At 38.4% G+C, this 18,765-nt stretch overlaps 1 protein-coding gene across 7 annotated transcripts in view; it reads left to right on the top strand.

Annotated features, from left to right (window-relative positions):
* Nucleotides 1-18,765, top strand: part of Tle4 (TLE family member 4, transcriptional corepressor) — a 137,912-nt gene that overhangs the window by 20,716 nt on the left and 98,431 nt on the right. For all 7 annotated transcript variants that reach the window (XM_075973628.1, XM_075973625.1, XM_075973627.1 and 4 more), the window contains exon 5: nucleotides 12,304-12,366. In XM_075973628.1, the coding sequence (XP_075829743.1) occupies nucleotides 12,304-12,366 (63 nt within the window). The remainder of the gene's footprint in view (nucleotides 1-12,303; nucleotides 12,367-18,765) is intronic.

Below are 18,765 nucleotides of genomic sequence, written 5' to 3'. Positions count from 1 at the left end.
TTACCGTGGAGTAGAGTTACCCAGAGCATGGTCAGTGGACTGCTGCAGCTCTGTGAACATTTAATAAATCTGGGCAATGAGATAAGGAGCTTGTACTGGAATATAAATCAACATGCAACTTCTTTTGTGGTTAGTGTCTTTATGTTTAAAACAGAAAACAAGAAAAACTCACCCACCTGAACTAAACAGTAACTGATTTACATCCTGGCCATAAGCCCCTTTATCCTCCTGCTAATTGGTGATAATGTGGGGAAGGCTAACTTTTTAGAATATGTAGTCAATCAAAAGATTCATCAGGATTTTTTGTAAGGTGATTATAGACTCATATTGAAGTTCATAAAATAAAGTGTGATCTTAAATACTTTTATAAAACGGAAGTTGAATTAACGTTCTGATTAAATTCTAGGTGGTATGAACATACACATCATGGCCCAGACATTTGACAAGTTAGCAGCATTGGGGGGCATTGCGGTTGTGCTTCTGTGAATGTAAAACTTGTCTCAATTCTTGTAAATGCTTGTAAATTCTTCTTTCAGGGGTTTCTTCCCCCGATTTTCACCATCTACTCAGTGACATGAACATTTCTTATATAAAATCTCATAACTTTTATTCTGTAGTCTTAAATTTTAGGACCATGTCATCATCAAAGAAGCTTTAAAATTGATCTCAACCCTTCCTCCTGTACCTGGAAGCTGCTGCTACTCCTTACTACTATGTATAAGTTTTACTGCACCCGGGGCAGGTATCTGTTTACTGAGAAAACAGAAAAGAGATCCTATGTCAGTAGCAGAACGTAAATACTGAGACTATCTTTTCTGAGTCATAGTTCACCCAAGTGGAGAGACAGCTAATTTTCTGGAGCTGACCTGTGACCCCACTCCTCATCAGTTGAGGAAGCACTTGTTTCTTCTTTGTTACTGTACCAGTCTGACATCTTCTACCTTGGATCTTTCTTTAGCTTCCTCTTGAGCTCTACAGCCCTTCCCCTGTGTAGTGTAAATTAGTGAGGGATACTTTCTTAATTGGGAACAGGAAGAACTTTGAGCTTCGATCAATACCTAACAATATAATCACTTAATTTATTGTACTATCTAATCTCAGTTCTGTTCTAAAGCAACTATTTCCCTTAAAGAATTTTATTCATACATCAGTCTGCATAGGTACTTCTGCCAGTCACATATAGGACACCTCTTCTCATTTCAAGGTTGTGGACATGGAGTTTGGAATCACTTGGGAGTTTGCTTAGTCATGGCTCAGGTTAGATTACTAATTAGAAAAATCACCTGCAGATCTGGGAATTCATAGCTAATGATTATATCTGCTGTGCTTTTAGAACATTATAGTCACTTTAGGCTGAGTTGTTTCCATCCCCTTCCGTAACTGTTCTCTAACACAGATCTTGACACAACCCCTTGAATTGCCTACCTTGATGTGTAGCTGTACATTCAGGTTTTCTTTGTTGTTTCTTAGGTTTCTTCCGTTGTCCAAATCCAGTCCAACCACTCATAGTTCTCTTCATGCAATGTGTTTCCTTACTTATTATCACTCTGGTCGCCATTATTGTTCGGTAGACCTTTGTGCCAGAGAATCTGTTGCCTTGCTTCTTGGCTGTCTTTACTGATAGCCTTTGGTGTTTCTTTATTTCTGGTATTGAGTTAGGTTTAGGAGCAGTGAAAATCTGCCTGTACTATCTGTATGCTTTATTCTTCTCTCTGGATACATTATCTCATTCACTATTCAGTAGATGAACTTTGCTTTTCTTTTATTGTCTTTCTCCTCGGAGTGTCTCAGGTAGTTAAACCCAACATGCTTCCAAATGTTTTCCTCCTCCACAAGCCTGCTTGAGGTCCAGTGAGCTTGTGTAAGGAAGCCAACGAACCTGTCTACCCCGTTTCTGCAGGCAGGAAGTTCTCCGGGGGAGGACAAGATCTCTATGCTTCCTTTTTACTCATTAGCCATACCATGCATCCAGGCCACAGGTTTTCAAGATCTGCCTGCTGTTGTTCCTGCTTGCGTTTCTTTCTCTCTGGCTCTCTTTCTGATTATGGTGGTTTCTTTAATGCTTCACTGTTCTTATCTTAAAGCAGGGACAAGAGTAAAACTCTTTCATTGCTCTGAACATTAAGTTACATACCCTGTATAAAACAGGCTCTCTTTAATTGATAGGATGGTTGCTGTGACCTGATGCAGCACTCCTTTCCACCATATTTAGAATCACTCACTGATGGAGGAAGGTCATTGGCTAATAAAGGAACTGTCTTGGCCCATTTCATTGGTTAGAAGATAGGTGGGAGGAGTAAACAGAACAAAACGCTGGGAGGAAGAGGAAGTGAGCTCAGACTCGACAGCTCTCCTCCCGGGAGCAGACACCTCAGAGAGAGACGCCATGCTCCCAGCTCCCAGGCAGACGCACACTATGAAGCTCCGACCCAGGATGGACAGAGGCTGGAATCTTCCCGGTAAGCGCACCTAGGGGCGCTACACAGATGTTTAGAAATGGGCTAAATTAATATGTGAGAATTAGCCTAGAAGAGTCTAGATAGAAATGGGCCAAGCAGAGATTAAATGAATACAGTTTGTGGGTTGTTATTTCGGGCATAAGCTAGCCGAGCAGGCAGCTGGGGTGTTGGGGACGCAGCCCCGCCGCCGCGCTCCATAATACTACAACTCACTATGAGTAAGGTCATGTCTAAGTGGTCTTACCTGGTGGGAACAGTCCTGACCCCTAGGCTGTCTGAACCAACTCTCTAGCTACATTTGCTGCCACTGCTTTTCCTGTGCTGTGAATGCGCTAGGCTGGTGTGTCTGGCTACCCCGTTTTAGAATGATTTTTTCTTGCCCTGACCTTCATCTTTTAGACTCATTTTATCCTGGTTCCTCAGGGATAACATTTATGCCTTAATTATTGAGAAATACTGTCCACCTCATTTATTTTACTAAGGGCTTTGTAAATCTTATTTGTTCTTCCACTGTTTCAGATATGACATGGAATCTGGCAGAGTAGTAGAAAATTATTAAAGATTGAGGATTTACTATGTTTCATATAAGGGATATTCCCCAGTACCCTTAACCCTTTCCCCACAGAATGGGTGAGGGATTGAACCCTGTGCTCTTCTTATGATAGGCAAGCACATTACCAGTGAGCAAAATAAATTATATAACCCAGCCCTCTTTTTACTTTATATCCTGGAATAGTGTCTTATTACATTGTGCAGTCTGGCCTGGAGCTTATACTCTGTTATGTAGGCAGGCTTTGAACTTGTGAGGCTCCTGCTTCAGCCTCATAAGTACCTGGGATTATAGGCCTCTACCAATAGACCTGGTTTCTTTTATTTACTTCTATTTGATCTTCTTCCTTGCTGGGCTGTAAACACCTCATGGGGTCAGAGCCTTCTGCATTCACTAAACTGTGTGCCACAGTTGCTAGCTCAGAGTGAAAGCAAATACCTGAAATCAGATTATTTCATTTCCTAAGTTGGAGGTACTTCGAGAATTCATTTTGTCCTTGATCTAAAATTATCTTTCAACTTCCATCTTTCCTCTTATAGTATGTTTTATGTTTATTATCTCTTCTTTCCATAGCCATTCAAATGTAATCTGTGGTAAGAAGAGGACCAGAACCCTAAATACATTGTGATATCTTTACATGCTTATAATTTGCTCACTTTCTTAGAAATTGTCCCTGGATCTCCTTGCTACCTACCATGTTACGTCAATTTCAGTCTCTGGTGTATGTCATTGAAGGCCTCCTAGTCAGACCCCAGTAGACTGCTTCTGCACTCTTTTGCACTGGTTTTTGCTGCATGTATCCTGTATTCTAGCATAATGGTTTCAGTTGTACCTATACATTAGAATTACACAGGGAATTTTTAAAGGGAGCACTCATTCCCAAGTCCTACTCTTAGAGATTTTGAGCTAATATATCTGGGGTGAGGTCTGGTTTGTGAAATCACTAACTAGCTGTTTCCTGCGAATATTGTCTACTATGAGAGCTTTTAGGGTTCCATAGTCAAGGAGGTTTCAGTAGTATTGCTTTTTGTGTATTTCATTCCAAAAATATTAAGCTAAACTACCAAATGAGATGCTTTGAGGTGTCTGGTAGGAAAGAAAGCTGTATTTAGTTTTGTTTAGGCAGAGAGAGGCCATCTGGGCAGAAAACACTTTGCATATGTATTTGTTAATAACTTCTGCAAGGTGTGGTATAGAATCTGTTTTGGAAGATGATATTATGGGTCATGTTTCTATTTCAAAATCACTTCCTTTTGTCCTTTTCTGATTATCCTATCCAAACCAGGCACACCCTTTTCAATACTTGAAATTCTCTCTTGTATGTCTGTGTACTAATGTTTGTCTCTATCCTTATGCTTTGACATTCAGAACAGCAGGGATTATCTTGTTCACTTTACCCATATCTCCACTCAGCACCTAAGAGTTCTCACAATAGTAAGTAGACAGTTAATATATACTCATTGAATGAGTAAAAAGGTAGTAATGTATTCATGGTTTAGGCCTTTTTACTAAGGTGCATGTCTTTAAATATCATAAATGCATTATATAATTTAAAAGTAACTTGAAATACAGTTAGCACTCTTTGTTCGCAGTTCCATTTATGTGTGTTCAACTAAATGTAGATTCAGTGTATTTGGGAGAAATGTGCCTGTACTAAGCACGCTTGTCCATCGTTATTTCCTAAACGGAAAAGTGTATTTTATATATAAAGTATCTACATTTTGTTAGGTGTTATGTATGGGTTTTATTCAAATCCCTTGCCATTTTATGAATAATAAGCATCTTCAGATTAGATGTCTGGGGGCTTTCATCACAAATCTTTCATGGATAGAGGGGTGATTGTGTATTCTAAAAGTAACTTAGATTATAAAAGCACAAATAGACAGTAGCTTTTACTTTTCTTAAATTCCCTCGTGGAGTATGTAATACCCACCCACCCACCCACCCACCAACCATGTAATAGTAGCTAGAAGCCACACTTCAGGGAATGTTTGTGGGTTTTATAGTTACTGGGTCAAGGTGCATCTCAATCTGTTGTATGGGTCTTTTCTTTTTGCTGCTTAATTTTTGGGCCAGTCTGTCCCAGATGGCTTGCTTCCCTCAGGGGAAAGGTATGGATCAGCCTGAGCTGTTGAAAGAAGCTTGGATGTGGAGTCAGTTTGTGAGAGGCCCTTTTGGGTGAAATATACCACTCAAACAACAAAAATTAGGCAATATACTTGTTTTCTCTTGGCAAACAAACAAAAAAAATATATTTTTTAAAACCTTGAACAAGAGTGTATTGAAACAGGTTTGTCATGTGCATCAGGAGCTTGTTTTGGGAACCAGAAAGTAGAATTCCGGGTGAGTTTACCTGATGCTCAGGGCTCATGCAACAAGGAACACTGAAGCAATTCCTGGCCTTATTAAGGAGCACGTGTTCTCTGGAGGTGTTGTGCTACAGCAGTGTCCATGGCTCCTCTGGCCTGGCTCTCATAGTCTGTTTTGAACAGTGTCTTAATAGGTATGAGGTGGGTATGAATACACTGTAGCATGCGTAGTTCTCATGACCCACTATACATAGATATATTAGGAGCTGTTCTTTTATGTCCTCTGAGCCCTGTGATGCTGCAGCATGACTAAGGCCTTTCTGTGACTGTTCTAACCAAATCGATTTATTCCAGGTACTAGTCTAGAATTTATTCTGAACTCTGAATACAAAATGCTCTCCTAGTGTATTCTCTAGCAGATGTACTGAATGCCAAAGGCTCAGATGGTCAGTAATCTGCTACAAGCAATATTAGAAGGAGGCTAAGATACAGCTGCATTCTGTCTCTTAATAATCTTTTAAATCACATATCCTGCCAAGAATTCAGAATGGAAGCTTTAATCATTGACTCACCATTCAGAAGTCACTCCGAATGAATTTGCATTTTTTTCTTGTTGTTCAATGAGAATATATATCTTATTCTTTTTAAATAGCTTGATTTCCTAAATGTCAGAAAAGATATGTTCCAGGAAGCTACGCAAACCAAATTAGAATGTGTGTAGGTCTTCTAGATGAATAGTCCTTTATGGTTGGTATATTGATGTATTCCAACTCTTCTGTAACAGTTCTTGCATGCCTACAAAAAATTAAGAAATTCCAATTGCTTGGCCTGGATTATATACTTCATTTACAAAATGATACATTAAATGTTTTGTGTATTCCAGACACATGGGATGCCCTTGTTGACAGCATGGCTTATATTCATTAAAACTCTGCTATTCTGCATAAGGTCTGCCTTTTTTATGGGTCAGCAGAGTCTCTCAACATCACCTTGGAGTTTGTCAACTCCATCTGCTTTATACCAAGATTCCTAGGCAATTGGTAAACAGATAATTCTGGCTAATGGCAGATGCTGGCGGCACTCAAGGCTGGAGTGGGTCAGTGAGTAGAAGAGGGATTCTTCTGTGAAGTCATTGCAGGGAAAGGATGTTTTATGGACTGGGACTTAACATGATGGTGGTGCGGAATGAGTCCTGGGATGCCTGGTAAAGACAGTTTTAGGTAGCAGGGTCAACAAAAACAGACTTAAGAAGGAGTGAGTCTCTGCCTCTACCCTAGAAATACTTTCTATACAAACTGGCCAGGGCTGTGATTCACCTGCCGAGGCTGTGTAACCCAGCGTATAGCAAGAGTGGACAAGAGCCATGTATCTGGCCAAATAGGGACAAGTCACAACTTTGATTTTGGTCAGACTGGGTACTCATCCTTGTGGGTAAACACTCAAAGATGAAAGGATGTTTTGATGATGATGGCTGTAAATATTTGAAATATCAGGTAACTAGGGGGAGCATGAAGACATAAAAGATTTTGCTAATGTTGGGAAAAAGAGAAGAAAATAAATACTCAGGAATATAGCCATAAATGGAGAACTGTTGAATGATGGTAGCAAGAAGCAAACAGAAAAAGAAGGTCTAAACCTAACCAGGGTGTTGTCCAACCTTTCAGCATCAAAACATGATCTTATCTGTAAATGTGTTGGGCTTCATTCATAGCTGTCTTAGGGTATGTGTGGCCTGTGGCCTCCAGGTTTGATCTTCCTGGATTTGACCAGGCAGAAATGACCTAATCATCTGGCATGATTTTTTCCTAAGAGATGGCTTGTTGCTTTGATGGATATATAGTCCAGGCATCCCTGTGAGACCTTGATAAGGAAAGGACCATGAGTTGGTTTTATTTATGCCAGGATCCAAAATTTTTACTTTTGGGTATTTCTCAAAGTCATTTTGGACAGAATCAGTCCTGTGGGAGAAAATCAAAGTATATTATTTGCATTTGCTGTCACCAAGAGTATTCATCCCTGTGTCTAGGAGTGAAAATGAACAATTGTAAATTAGAGTTCAAATGCCCAGTACATTTATAGAGGGAAAAGGAACAAAGTAGCTGACATTACTTGCTGTGATACAGAAAAGTATTGGAGAAGCATTTCAGAACTTGGTGAACACAGGTAATGAGGTTCTCAACCAGCACCACCCTGTTCTCTGAAAACTGAGGTTAAAGTCACCACAGAAGCTAATTTTCCTTGCCTGATGAACTCCACTTTTCCCTCTCATCCTTTTTTTTTATTTCCTGCCCTTCCTCTCTGAGGGCCTGAGCATAACTGAAAACATTGTTTTTTCAGGCTTGAGAACCGCAGTGATTTGACTTTGTATGACTTACTGAATGTCAGGCACAAGGATCATTAATCTTTCCCTGTATGATATAGCATTCTTTTGATCCCTCTTAATGCTGAGGCAGTATTAAATATAATATCATAGTATCAAAGTACGGGTAATGTGGTAATAGGTGACTATCTAAGGTTTCCTTTAAAGAAGTACTTTTAGAAAGCTCAAGGTAAGAAAGAAAGAAAGGAAGGAAGAAGGAGGAGCACAATTTAATACTTGTAAAAGGTTTTCATAAGACTATTAGGGACAGGTTTAAATAGCTTCATGAGATGTAAAGGCACTGTTATCTCTGAAATGCATTGTCCTGCATATCGCTGCATGAGCACCACCAATAGTACCATGAATCTTGTTAGGACAAATGGGTTACTTGAAAGTGTCCAATTAGCCAAGTTGTGCATTGGCTCTTGATAGCACACTTCACCGTGCAGTAACATGGCTTGAAAGTGAGTTTAAAACACAACCAGGATGACATTGCTTTAGTGATACTGTCAATAGAGACGTTGTTTCAGTGTAACTCAATGAGAGAGAAGCATGGAGAAGTTAAAAAATAAAGTGTAATTGACACTTTCATGTTGTTCAGTATAATATGCATTGAGCACCCACAGACAGTTCCTCTTGTTGGAGGAAGTGGGGTATCCTTTAAAAACAGTCTTATTCAGCCTGGTCTATGTAGTGAATTCCATGATAGCCAGGGATAAGTAATGAGACCCTGTCCCAAAAATCCTATATAAATGAATGAATAAATAGATAGATAAGTTAAATTTATAAAGGCCTTATTTGCAAAAAAAAAATCTTTTCCATGCTATAACATACTTAATAAATTTTTTAACTTGCCTGTGTATAAGAGTTAAAGTGAGTTACTTGAAATTTCCTGTTTCCCCCATCATTATGACTGGTGACACTTCTGTCCCATTCTTCATCTCTTCTCTAGAGTTAGCATAACGGCACACAGTACCAGGTGATGAGTGCATGCAAAGTCAGGGTTTTTTTTTTTTTTTATAGAATGTCTTTTTTGTTGTCACTTTTTCTCTAAGGTATTTTGTCAAAACCAAATGGCTTTTTTTGTTTGTTTGTTTGTTTGTTTGTTTGTTGAGTAGGGAAGATTGTCATTTTTATTGAATCTATTTATTGGAATAGACACAAAGGTAGAAAATAAAAAGAAATAGAATCGTGGTGAATTGAGTGTAGGAAAATATGTTCAACTTTTTTATTAAAAATTTGAAGGAAATTTTATTTATATGGGCCCTATATATGTATGCATATATGTGTGCAAGTGCCAATGTGTATAAAAGGGGTATCTGATCCTTTTGAACTGGACTTAAAAGGCCCATGTCACCTTCCAAATGTGGGTGTGGGAATGGAACTCTGGTATTCAGCGGTTTTAAGGGGTGAGCCATTTCACCAGCACCATCAACTGCTTTTCTTAAATGTCTATCTTTATGAATAGGGAAGATGTAATAGAAGCGTCAAAGTTTACTTGTCAGTGTATGAGGGTTCTTTTTGGTCATTTTTTGACATGAACAATTGTCCTTTTATTAGGACTATTAATGCTGATTAGGCATATCATGGATATTAAAGGCAGTAGTTATGCAATGCCCTGTAAAGCATCAAATGCTATAACAACTGAGTAATTCTAACAACGAGCAGTATTTCAGCATCTTTGCCTTTTTCAATGGGTTATCTGTGAATGCATTGCTCAGGGATGCATGACCCACATCACCTATAAATTTGATTGGAAGCCAAAGAACTGGCATAGTCTGATGGATAGCAGATTAGAGCCCTGATTAACCATGTGATTCAAAGACTGGAAATATATTGTCTAAGCCAGATTCATCAGATGCAATCAGAATTTCAAGTGGTCAGATGCAATTCAAATGTGTATTGTGGCTTTTCCTGCTAAGTTGTCTTTTTCCCTCTTTCCCCAAAGCTGAAAAATACTTCTTTGATGAATCTGCTTCTTACCCTAAAGCTGTCTGTCTGTTATTCATCAGAAAGCAGGTCGCAGTTCAGTGAGCAGAAGAAAAGATTTTAATAGAAGCTGTGCCAAGGGCTGTAATGCATCATTTTAGGGCCCTAATTACATTACAATGACAAATATCAATGGTGACAACAGCAATAACCTACATCCTTTAATGGCTGTGCTAGAAAAGGAGTTTGGGCCCCACGCCATTAGATTAGACTCAGTTTCAAAACATAGGCCATTAGAAGTGTGTGTCCACAGTATTACTGGTTGATCGCTGAAGCCCAGTGGAAATGCCTGAAAATAAATGATGCCTCCCCAAAGCTTGGTCCAGTGGGACAAAAGAGGTGAAATTAGATGACCATGGAAGCAGAAGTGTTTCCGAGGCAACTTTAGCTTTCAAAGTGAGGAATGGCCTGCTTAATTGTATGAAATCACACAGACATACCCCACCCCCTTGCTGCCAATTAGCCTGTCCATGAAAATCTATTGGCATGACAGCGTAAAGAAATTAAGAAGTCTTTTAAACAAAAGGAGACCTTTAAAGAAAACTTTGAAGATTTTACCCTTGTTTTTCTGTTGGTGTGTGTTAACATACATAATTTTTAGCATTAAGACTTTTTTCTTTTTATTTTGGCATTGTTTTGTTTTTGTTTTTGCCTTAAATAGATGCTTGGACCTAAAATAGCTTATTGAGGTGCCAAATGTCTCTTATTTTTTTATTTGACCAGATGAATGAGTTTCCTGAGTAGTTTTTACTGCCTACATTATGTAGGCAAATTAAAGAACTCAGTTTTCCTACATGCCCACATACTTTTTTTCAACCCTTCTAGCAAGGGACTATTTTATTTATGTAAACAACATAATGAGGAAAATATGCTTGGCAGATGGTTCTAAGCATAAGAATCATCAGTTTGGTCTGCCCTAAAGTCTCATTATCTTTTATTCCTACCCCCACCTCTCCCTACAAAAAGCCTAACCACCAAATGCCTTTGAGACACTGAGCATTCAGCCTCCTGAATGCTGTTCTGTTTTCTTAACTTACCTTAGAATTTAACTCCATCACCACTGTGGAATGTGCATCCAGGTGGAGAGGGGTTTGGTGTTTCCCATTGCAGCCTTTCATGGTGGTTTAAGCATTCTTAAAGGATGGCTAAATGATCCGTGGGGCCAGGGCAGTAAATTAAATCAGGGCAGCACAGTGGAGTCTTAGTCACTGCTGTTTAGTGGTTCTGGGCTTTGTCTTTCTCGTTAAATACAGGCTGTAATGGAAAGCCTACATTGGGGACTTCATGGTGAATTTTTGTTTTGGGTTAGCTGATGAAGTTTTTAAGGTGCTGGCATTTAAGTAATTGCGTAGCTACAAAGTTAAAAGGGTTGCTGCGAAAACAAGGAAGCCTGGATTGCATAAGTAGTGTTGCTGTTCTATAATGACTTAGCAAGAAAAAGAACATTTGTGTGCTTTCATAAAAATGACTGATTCTGGATGAAATTTATTTTAAGAATGTCTCAGGAATAGTAATTGCTTTACATTTTCTGTCTTTTAACATTTCTTAACTTCCCCCTTTCACCACCCCGTCATTAAAATATGAGCAATTTTGTATGCACATATGTGCATATATTAAAAACTGTCTGCTTATCATAAAGTGTCTAAATGCCATCTGAAGATTCATACTAAGGTGAACATCAGTAAAGTTTGAGCAGGTTTTTAAAGAAAACATGTAACAGCATGTTTTTTCTTTATTGCTTTAAAACCCCCAGAGTTCCAAGGCAGTATTGTGTGTACAAGGCAAATATATTTTGTCCCTGTATTTTTAAATAATAGTTTCTATAGTCTAACTTTGTTAAAACTTTTGCATATCTATAGAAAAGTGATAATGAAGATAAGTCTTCAGACTCATTGTTCTGTCAAATGTACTAAGACTGTAGCTTGTTCTAAACTACACACTACAAACCCTGGCTGACAGATATGGAATCCTTTACTGTTTGAAAATACCCTGCTACCCAGTCATTAATAATTACATTAGTTTACTTGATTACTGCTATTCTCTCCCTTCCCCCCTCCCCCCAGGAGATTGGGAACTAAGTATAAAAATCCCACTAAGTGTTGACAGTCAAAGACTGCCAGGTGTGGCAGCACATGCTTAAGATTCAAGCACTCTGAAGGCTGAGGCTCTCAGTCGGTAAGTTCAGTTTTGCGTGAACTTAAGAGAGGGTAGGGAAGAGAGAGAACAACTGTGGAAGTCTAATCATTTGGTTATGGAAACAGTTGTGATATGTAGAGGAAAATGTGTCATCTGCATTAAATAAAGACTAGGGGTTTTAAGAACCATTAGATTGGGCAAGGGTCCTTCTGATGAAAGCCTTAGAAAACTGGGTTCTAGTCATGGAGATTAAATTCATTTTTTATTACTCTGGTGCTTGAAGATTAAATTTTAAGCTGAATGCTATTTAATAAATCCTGCTGCTAATGTGGCTCTGTTGTCACTGCATCCTTTTAATGGGCTTGCTAAGAAGGTAGTTTTCCTCTTCCATTGACACCGTCAGCCAGAGGACAAGAGTCTTTTAATATCATCCGCTTAATATCTTGGGGAATCTATAACCAGCTGACTGTTCTTCCTATTGTGTTTCTCTCTTTTTTGCAGGCAGAGATTGTGAAACGACTAAATGCTATCTGTGCACAGGTCATTCCTTTCCTGTCCCAAGAGGTAAGATAGTTGATCTGATCATTGTTGCCATTTTATTGATTTTTACAGATAAGGGATTTAGACATGATTCTGGCCTTGCCATTTTCTTTCTTTTTTTTTCTTTTTTTCCTTGTCATTTTCTTGATGTTCATATTTCACATTTTTAAGATGTAATGTTCTCATTCCAACTTTTGAACCTTATTAATGTCTGGTGTAACATAATTTAAATGTATTTAATGATAGAATATATCTGTTAAGTAAAATTTAATTGCTAAAATATTTTTGTTGCCATTATTAAAAGTAGTATTGCTCAGGATTATGCCTGTTTGCTGTAATGACATCTAATTGCAGAGGTGGTAATATTGCCACCAAGACAAGAACTTGATCTCTACATCTGTCATTGAGCATTGAGACTCAACAAGAGCTTCACCTAATGGGAATTTTGGCTTCTGCCTATTAAAAGTTATTTTAAGTTAATGATTAATCCTTTTATGTTGTCTATGTATTTAGAACAGACATCCAAGATAAATTCAGTGTACTCATTTCTGTGTCACTTTAGGCTTTGCTGATAGGAGCCTCTTTGTGAACCAATGCCTGGCATGTGGCTCACTTGCTTTGCTTACTACCAAGGAAAGTGTATACTGTCAAAAATTTATGTAGGTGTGAAGGAGGGTCTACCTTTCTAGTTCTTGGTGGTTTCTTTGTATCCCCCCCCCTTTTTTTTTACTTTGCTTATTTCTTGCTTTGGTTAGGTAGAAAGTTTAAATGATAATACTAGAGTTTTGCTTTTGGATTATTAAATTCTTTATTTGCTCTGGTATGATCAGCTGTAAGAAGGATGAGCTATTTCTAAAGTCTTGGGACCACAGGCTTGGTACTTCGTTTTCGCATAGAGAAGGCACTTTCCTCTCACTCTTTAGTTACTGTGTTCTGTCACTGCCATTCAGAATAGCTATTTACACATTTGTCTAACAGTGCATGTGCTGGGGTTAGACACAAACCAGCATTTGAGTTTGTACATGCATTATAGACATGTGGATTTCTGTCTGGCATATTTTGTCCAAACCAGGATTTGATTTGCATAACTATTCTGTTGAAGAAGGGCACACTCTGTTCACAAACCTTGCTACTTCCTAATTCACATGCTGTTTTCCCCCTTCTATCTATGACCACTAAACATCATTATCCTCATTTACCTATTTTTAACGTAGTATTTACCTGTGACTGGATTAGATGTGTTTTAACTAAGTGTCAAAGAGCATATTTGCATTTTTTTCTTTTTTAAAATATTTATCTTTATGCTTGTGTGCCTCTGTGCATGTGTGCTGCATATGTACCTGGTGCCTGCAGAGGCCAAAAGGAAGCAGTAGATCCCTAAAAATGGAGTTACAGATGACTATAAGCCAGCAAGGGAGTGCTGGAAACAGAACTTAGTTCCTCTGCCAGAGAAGCAAGTATTCTCAACATTTAGCCATCTCTAGCTCATATTTTCATTTCTTTGGGGAGCTTGACTGTTCCAGGCCTCATCTAGATTTGATTGTCTCTTACTTTAAGAAGTTCTGCTTGTGGAGATAAAGAGTGAGAAGAATATGTGACCTTAAAACCAGGCTGAGGCGTGAGGCTCAAAGGTAGAAAGGAAAAGTTAAAACTGTCCCTTGGGGTGATGTTAATTTTTGGATCTCAGCAGATACAAACCACTCTATGCAATTACTAGGACAGGTTTGTCCACGTGGCATTTTTGCGGACTGGTTTATGGTCAGAAATGAAAGGTGGTCTTGGAGGTACTAATTTATTTTCCCACAAGAGTTATGTTGTTTGTATGAGCAGGCCCAGTAGGAGCAGAATGTGCAATGGTAGCAGCACTAAGCAAGACTGAAATTAATTGGTTGAGGATGTTGTACCCCATAGAGAAAAGCCTTGGGGGAGGTATTAACAACCTTTTCTTCTGCATTTGTCTGAAAGGGTAGACATCATTCTTTCAACATTAAACTATTTGTTTCCCTAAGGTTTGGCAGTTCTTGATTTCAGTCCTTAATATATATAATAATCCTATATCATGGTTTCCTAAATCCTAATTTTGTGTATATCTTTCTTTACTCTTTCTGATTTTGTACAATGGAAGTATGTCTCTTAAAGTGTAAGCCACAAGTATGTTTGTTCTCATTGTTCAGGGTCTCATTTGTGTTTGAGGTTAAACATAGTCAACCTTGTATTTTAGGGTATTCTGTCTGTAAGCAGATACCTCATTTCCTCTCTGGGGCCAGATGGACCTTAATCTGGAGGGTGGGGAAGAGGCAGGCTATTAGAGAAAGAAGGATTCTATTTCCTGTCTCCTCAGTGGCAGGAAAATCACTCCTGCATGGCTACGGGTATCACTTGGTGCCAGGACTGAAGGCTCTTAATCTGATCTTTTAACACCAGCTTTCTGTGTGACAGTGTTGCTGCCAGGAAGGCAGCTGTGCTATTTGAATTTATTTTTAAATGTTTTTAGTGAAAAATTAAATGATTCTATCTGGGGGGAAAAAGGAAGGTGTTCCCAGGAGACTGTGCATAAGTTACAAGACAGTGTAGATGAAGGTGTTTGGAGTCTGACAGAAACAGGAGGTAAATTCTATACATCTAGAACGTCTGCCTTTAATTTAGTTCTATATGTTAATTGATAGTGTATAGTATTTTTTTCAAACTTACAAAAAATGTACTAATTAATTACAACTATTAAATTTGTTTAATTTTTAACTATAAAACCTTTTTATTTAAAACCAAATTTTAGCTCAAATATACTTAAAAGTTGATGTATACTCTTAAAATTACAGAAAGATTCTTTTCTAATATTTCCTTGCAGCATATAAAACTGGAGCCAATATACATAGTTACTACTAAAGTCCTAAATATTAGACAAAAATAGTACTATCTCTTGCTGTTAAAAATTAATAGTTGTCTATTACTTAGATTTTAGAATTTCATAGGACCCATAATACCAGAGTTCGGTAACCACGAACCATCATCTGATTGAACCTTTTCTTCACCCCTCTTTTGGCTATTAGACAGATTTGTACTCCGCTCTCAGATTTTTGTCCTCATAAAATATATATCATGGTAATACCTGTGGAAGTTCTTTTCATGTTGTCTCATTTTCAGGAAAGAAATTACAAGTAACCGCCTCCAAGCTGTCAGTTCTATAAAAAAGTGCCAGCTGTTGGCCGCCATACGTAGGTTGAGTCCTGACTTCCCAACTACAAATCACATGGCTTTGTCTAATCCAACCCAAGCTGCGTGGCCTTTAGCAAATACTTTGCCTCTCTCAGCCTCAGTTTCCTCATCTGTGGGCTAACGGGGCTCCACACTTGGGCATTTAGCACATGCACTTCCCGTGGGAATAGCAGCTCTGGCTGTGGTGATGTCAGCAAAGACAAGACAGGCCTGTAAGTTCTCTTTTGGGAAGGCCTGGAACTGCTTCTAAATCCTTTTGAATCATTGTGTTTTGCAAGCATGGAATTGTTTCTCTTTTTACTTCTCTTTGTAAATTAAAACTATGCCCAAAGAATCTGAACTAGCTGGGCATATGGTTATTTTTCTTGAGCAATATCAGGATAGAGCCTATAGACCCTTAGTCTTTCTGGATCCTCAGTCACACTGAGGAATGCCAGCAAATGTTGTCTTGGTGTATGCTCTCCCATCCCATACCACCTCCCCCATCCAGCAGCTTGCACCTTTTATGGCTACTCTGATGTAAATAGAAATTTATGTTTCACTGTTACATCTTGATAATAGGGGCAACATTTCTGCTAATGTGGGATTAAATCAAAGCTCTTCCACATTGACTTATGTTGGTAACGTTATCTCTGTAAGCCTGTGCTCCTATTGAATGAGATTAATTCTGTCTTAAAATGTGTATTGTATGTATTGAAACTGAAATAGCATCTGGTATAGGAAGTACTTTGTTCCTCCTCTCCTAGTGTACTTTCAGGGAAATGGAATCTGTTTAGGTTCTAAGACATTTGGAAAAGAAGAAAAACTTAGGAAGAATTCAAAGAAATAGTTCAATGTGGTTCTCTAGGACTTACCACTCTAGCATCAAGCAGTCAGTTCTACAAAGATTAACTTTTCAGAAGGAAAAGAGTATTTTTGTCATTATTTTGACTTGTTAGATTTCAGGTGTTAAATATCAAACACCTAAATATTGAACCAAATTGAAGAGCAGTTATGTTTTTGGTTTTGTGTGTGTGTGTGTGTGTGTGTGTGTGTGTGTGTGTGTGTGTGTGTGTGTGTGTGTGTGTAATATATATGTATGTATCCCTCCCTGTAAGGATTATTTAGAATCAAACAGTAGGTACTTCATGGTTCTAAGTGTTCTAAGACCTTTAAGAACTTCAGATTCCTAGTAGGTTATAGGTCTCTAACATTGTAGTTCAACTCTCTTCTCAGTAAATAGTTCCATTTTGCAGAAAGTTGTGTTAATAACAAGGAACAGGCTTCACCACAAGAGACAGATTTATGCGAAAGGATGCAGTGTGAGAAAAACCTGAGCTCAGCCAGACTCTGGGCCAAATTTTGGCTCAGCCACTTTTACATCCTTTATGGTGTTGATGGTACAGTTCTCCGTTTTATGATAGGCTCCAGAGCTACCTTTGTAGCTTGTTAATAAGAATTGATAGGGCTGGAGAGATGGCTCAGTGGTTAAGAGAACTGGCTACTCTTCTGAAGGATCCGGCTTTGATTCCCAGCACTCACATGGCAGGTCACACCTGTCTATAAGTGCAGTTCCAGGACTTCTGATACCGTCATACAGACATACATACATGCAGGCAAAACAATAAACATAAATTAAAAACAGATTATAAAATATTAAGAATTGCTGATGATGTAAAAGACCTAACAGGATATTTGGATATTTTAATTTTAGAACTCAACTTACCTAACTGATTTATTCATGAAAAAAGCTTATTCTTCTCAGGAAACAGTTGTTTTTAAAGGAAATGTACTAATTATTTGCTAACTTCAACTTACTGTAAACTTTTTATCTTCACGTTCATTTTCTATAGCTCCACTGGGTCCTGCCCTGTCTACAGAAACAGGAATGGGGGGGGGGGTGTTTTTTTAATGGGCAGAATGTGAAAGAAGTTCACTTTTACTGCCCCCTTGGCAATGTCCTAGACCTAGTTACTTGTCCCCACATAGCTATAAGACTTAGAAGTATAGTTTTCCACAGCCACTGAAAGCTAAAACTACTAGCCGCCTAAAGCTAGCAGTCAAATAATGGCTATTATTACTACTAACCATGATATGTGTTTACATGACAAATATTCTCTCTGACCAAGTACTTAGTACTACCCATTTTAATTGATAACCTAATAGATAAATAATGCATAGTTCTTGCTATAAAAACCATATATCCCTGTAGTTTAAATCATCCTGAACAGTAGCTCACTGAGTAGTTTACACTTGGTAAGTTTGTACAGTACAGAAAGGAATACAGTAGATATGAACAGTTATGGGCTGTTTAGTCTATCTTAACAACTCGTAGGGTCTTTAACTATTTATGTATGCTTGTTAAAAACTTACAGTCCTAGGATTCTTATACTTCTTGGTTAAAGGCTAGGTTATGGCAAATTGTACTTGCCCGGCAATATTTTGTAGCAGATTTGCTGGGTGGGAAATGCTTTTCTTTCTTTGGTATTTCATAGGTATCTTGAGACAGTGAGATAAAAAAATCCAAGTTCCCTTTCCCAAATCATGAAAGAATTACAGTGTTTGCTCAGGTCATTGGTTTTTATGGAGTTTTAAGATATTTTTTGTTTTTAAATCTGCTTACATAATATTGCTAGGTTGACCCATTTTGATTGCTTGTATCACAAGCCATTTTCAATAGTTTTGTGCTTAGGGAATTTTCTTCAATACATTTTGATCATACCTTCTCACCTCATCCCCCAAATTCAGATTCACTCTCCTTTCCCTATTCCCCAACCTCATTTTCTTTGTTACTTAATAACAAAATCTACTTTGTACTGCCCAGATACATTCCTGAGTAAGGGTGCTGTCCACGGGAGTGTGGTTGGTCTACTAGGGGCTAAACCCTTAAAGAAACTCTCCCTCTCCCTGGAAGCTGTCATCTGTCCATAGTTCCTCAGCTAGGGTCAAGGGCTCACAGACTCTGCTGCTGTGAGTCCATGAGTGTCATGGCCCTGTCATGTCCAGAAGATACTGTTATGCTCCAGTGTTGGCTGACCTCCCTCACGAGCTTTCTTCTCCCTCTTGTCAGGATAGTCCTGCACTGTGGTTGTGAAATGATGTCCCATTTGTATCTGAGTACTCACTTATCTGTTCTCTCTGCACTTATGCAAACCATTTCTAGACCACAGCCTGAAATAACCTGCAGACCATGGTTCCTTCTGAACGGTGGCTACTGAAGTCCCATTTTTT

This window comes from Microtus pennsylvanicus, chromosome 5 (assembly GCF_037038515.1).
Source record: "Microtus pennsylvanicus isolate mMicPen1 chromosome 5, mMicPen1.hap1, whole genome shotgun sequence".
In the NCBI taxonomy this organism is placed as follows: Eukaryota; Metazoa; Chordata; class Mammalia; order Rodentia; family Cricetidae; genus Microtus; species Microtus pennsylvanicus.
This window is presented reverse-complemented; position numbering and strand designations above follow the sequence as displayed.